This window comes from Pan troglodytes, chromosome 12, assembly GCF_028858775.2.
Source record: "Pan troglodytes isolate AG18354 chromosome 12, NHGRI_mPanTro3-v2.0_pri, whole genome shotgun sequence".
In the NCBI taxonomy this organism is placed as follows: Eukaryota; Metazoa; Chordata; class Mammalia; order Primates; family Hominidae; genus Pan; species Pan troglodytes.
This window is the reverse complement of record NC_072410.2, coordinates 32,260,335-32,264,346: the sequence shown is the minus strand read 5'-3', so window position 1 is coordinate 32,264,346 and position 4,012 is coordinate 32,260,335. Positions and strand designations below refer to the sequence as shown.

The 4,012-nt window shown below is 49.6% G+C and overlaps 1 protein-coding gene across 1 annotated transcript; it reads right to left on the bottom strand.

Moving 5' to 3' along the window:
• Positions 1 to 451: 451 nt before the first annotated feature.
• LOC107971352 (uncharacterized) lies at positions 452 to 1,261 on the bottom strand (the record flags this gene model as incomplete). The annotated part of the gene is given in 2 exon segments (XM_054677553.1): positions 452 to 949; positions 1,229 to 1,261. Coding segments are annotated over 2 exon segments (531 nt in total), but the record flags the coding sequence as incomplete, so codon positions are not given.
• Positions 1,262 to 4,012: the final 2,751 nt, after the last annotated feature.

Here is a 4,012-nt window from a genome sequence, read left to right as displayed (position 1 = left end):
CCCCCGCCCCCGTTGCTTTTTACCCCCGCCGCCGCGGCTTTCTGCCCCTGCCGAGGAGGGTTTTTGCGGCTTTATATCCCTGCTGTCGTGGCTTTTTGCCGCTGTGGCTTTTTGCCCCCTCAGCCGTGGCTTTTTGCGGCTTTTGGCACCCGTCGCCGCCGCTTTTTTGGGCTTTTGGTGCTCGCCGCCGCGGCTTTTTTCCCCCGCCACCGCTGATTTTTGCCGCCCCTGCTTTTTGCCCCCCCCCCCCCCCCGCAGCGGCTTTCTGCCCCAGCTGCCGCATCTTTTTGCCCCCGCGGCTTTTTACCCCCGCCGCCGCGGCTGCTTACCCCCGCCACCGCGGCTTTTTGCCCCCGCCGTCGCGGCTTTTTGCCCCCGACGCTGCGGCTTTTTACGGCTTTTTGCGCCCATCACCGTAGCTTTTTGCCTCCGCCACCGCGGCTTTTTGACCCCGCCGCCATGGCTTGTTGCCCCCGTCGCCTTCGCTTTTTCCCCCACCGCCCCGGCTTTTTGCGCCCACCGCTGCAGTTTTCTGCCCCCACCGCTGCAGTTTTTTGCCCCCACCGCCGCGGATCTGAGGGCTGGATCCGCAGACTTGGCTGCCAGCTCTACCGGCGTCCTGACTAAGGCAGCGCCAAGGGGCGCTCCTGGTCCAGCTCTCCCGAATCAGGGGTTCCTTGCCTAGACGCCGGCGCCCAGGGCTCCGCTCCTGGGCTGCTGCAGCCCGCATAGAGCGGCGCTGCGCTCAGCTGCAATGGGAGAGAAAAAGGAGGGCAGTGGCGGGGGTGACGCGGCTATCGCGTAGGGAGGCACAGGGGCCGCGGCCAGCCGGGCGCTGCAGCAGTGCAGGCAGCTCCAGAAGCTCATCGGCATCTCCGTTGGCAGCCTGCGCGGGCTGCGCACCAGGTGCGCTGTGTCCAAGGACCTCACCCAGCAGGAGATACGGACCCTGGAGGTAAGGGGGGTCAGGGACCAGGGCTGGGCTCCAGCACCAGACTGGACACCTCCATCTGGGCCCCAGTTCACTCCTGGCCGAGTTGCATCCTTGAGCCCACGTCGCCCCTTTGGAGGCTTCTCCTCCCTCCTGCACTCGCTGATGCGGCAGCCAGAGGACCCCGGACCAGCCCTCACCTTGGGCAGGATTTGTGGGGCGGTTGCGTGTTGGGAACTGTGTTGGATGCTGGAGGGGCCCATGGGCGGGGTGGGCTGCGCGCGGACATCCCCTTACCCCCTGAATTGCCATCTGGTCCAGCCCTCTCATCTTGTAGGTGAGGAAACCGAAGGCCTGAGGGAGAAATGACTTGCCAGGAACCCCTGTTAAGGAGAATTAACAAAGAGTGGTTATTAAAGGAGCACTGAGTTGGGAGTCAGACCTGGAGGCCCGCACCCTTGGTTAAGACATTATAACACCTTGAGTCTGGCCTGTTGACTGAGGGTGAGCCACTCCATCCTCGTCTGATTGTGGGGTCTTGACCTCAAGGGGTTTCCTGCAGGAAGAAGCAAATGGATTTGCCTCCCTAGCTCTGTCCAGTACCTTAGGGACCCTGAGAACTAGAGAGATTCTTGGAGAGCCATCTGGTGTATGTCATGGGTGGGCCTTGTTTGAAGGTCAGTCTGCCCAGTGGGCTGGCTCAGCCCAAATGAACTCTCTTGAATCTTTGGAGTTTTCTGTGTACTTTTAAGGGTTTCTCATCCTTGCACCAAAAGATCTCCTGGAAATTAGGTGGGAAAACCTTAACTTTTCTGGGGCCTTGTGTTTGTCTTAAAAGTTCATGCACATGGCCAGGTGTGGTGGCTCACGCCTGTTATCCTGTCCTGGATCACTTGAGTCAAGGAGTTTGAGACCAACCTGGACAACATAGTGAGACCCCGTCTCTACAAAAAATAAAATAGTAGCCAGGGGTGGTTGTGCACATCTGTAGGCCTACCTACTACTGTGGCTGAGGAGGGAGGAGCACTTGAGCCTGCACTGAGCTGTGTTCTCACCAGTGTATTCCAGCCTGGGCCACACAGCAACACCTTGACTCAAAAAAGAAAAACCAACAAGAAAAATTCTTGAAGATTTTGCATTCTGTCTCACTATCGATTGGTTTTCATGTCAAGATAATGTCAGAAATTCTTTACAATTGCTTCCAGAAGGAGTAGCCTTTTGATCTAGTGCACAGGTGTCCAGTCTTTTGGCTTCTCAGGGCCACATTGGAAGAAGAATGCTCCTGGGCCACAGATAAAATACACTACTGCTAATGATAGCTGAGGAGCTTTAAAAAAAAAAGGTTTGTGCATAATTTTCATGATACCCACCACCACAGATAGGCTGAAAAGTCCTTGTAGTCAAAGGGTTGGACACGGCTGATCTAGTGTCTTGTCGTCCATTTTGACTTTCTCCCTAACTCCAGAATGCAGGTAGAGATGTAGAGACGTGCTCTCAGGACAGGTGTTGAGATAAAAAAATTCGTTGTCATTTATTCCCAAGAACAGCTGTTTGTCATTTGTATTGAAAAAGTTTCCATTCAAACCGCTGTCACATATAAAATCTATTTATATGTCTGTATGTTTCTGTTGTCTTGGCTTTTGTGGGCAGTAGTGTGTTTTAATGTAGCAAACTGTCCTTCCAAATAATGAAGCCGAAGTCAGCCTACCTGCTTGCCATTTTTCTTCCCCTTCCATTTTTCTAACCTCAGGATAATTGTAAGAATGAATTAAGATTTGTGTTTAAGGCCAGGCACAGTGTCTCAGGCCTGTAATCTCAGCACTTTGGGAGGCAGAGACGGATGTATCACTTGAGCTCAGGCGTTGAAGACCAGCCTTGGCAACATACTGAGACTCTGTCTTGTATAATTAAATTAATATTTAAAAAAAGGAAAGAAAAGGACCAGTGTTTAAAATTTAAAAAAAGGGGGGAAAGTATAATGCAAAATGTGGACTATGCTAGCTATGATTGGGAAAAATAATTTTTCATACAGCATTATCTGTTGACTGGTATTAGCAGCACACTGGTCATAAGCGTTTTGCTTTCATCAAATATGAGGTAAGCTACTTTAAAGTGTGGTGGGGCTTTCTTCCGCATGGCTCCTGGAGGTGTTGAGTCCCAATTTAGCCAATTAATTTGGGTTTAGTTTTGATATGGATAAGGGAGACCGGCTTCATTCATGATGCACACAGTTTTGCCAGTAAGGAAAAAAAAAGCAACCTGAATGTTCCTACTCATTAGATGCTATCTGGAGAGCTCCTACCCTAATGCCACAAAGGCCCAGGCCCAGGCCCTTAAAAAGACTCAATGCAGGCTTTGTGCATCTCATACTGTATTCTGCAAGATACTCCTGTGAAAGAAATTTGTGCTGCATCAGCCATCTCCCTCCTGAAGATCCCTGAGGATGACGATTTGTGTTTTAAAGGTTCTGAGACGTCCTGCAAAAACAGTTCTCAAACTTATTTGTCCAGGGGATCTTTTCTTCCACCGAACATAGTTGGGTAGACACGGCCTTAAGCCTTGAGCAGAGAAAGAGACGAGAAACTGTTGGCTCACTTACAACCAAGTGTTGTGTTTATGTTTTAGTTTTTTATGAAACTGAGGTGCTGTTTGAGGTTCTGAATCAAATTGGGTGGTTGAAGAGAGGCTGGTATCCCTGTAGACTTAGCCAGCCATGAGAGGTTGACTTTTGTTGAAGGAGGTGTTTTACAAAGGGAAATAGGGTGTCTCCTGGGCATCACATTAGCACTTAAATACATGTATCACTGAAATGAAATGAAATGAAATGATGAAATGATGAAACGAAATGATGAAATGATGAAATGAAATGAAATGATGAGATGAGATGAAATGGTGAAATGAAATGAAATGCTGAAATGAAATGATGAAATGATGAAATGGAATGATGAAATGAAATGAAATGAAATGAAATGGTGAAATGAAATGAGGAAATGAAATGAAATGCTGAAATGAAATGATGAAGTGAAATGGTGAAATGAAATGAAATGAAATGATGAAATGAAATGAAAAGATGAAATGATG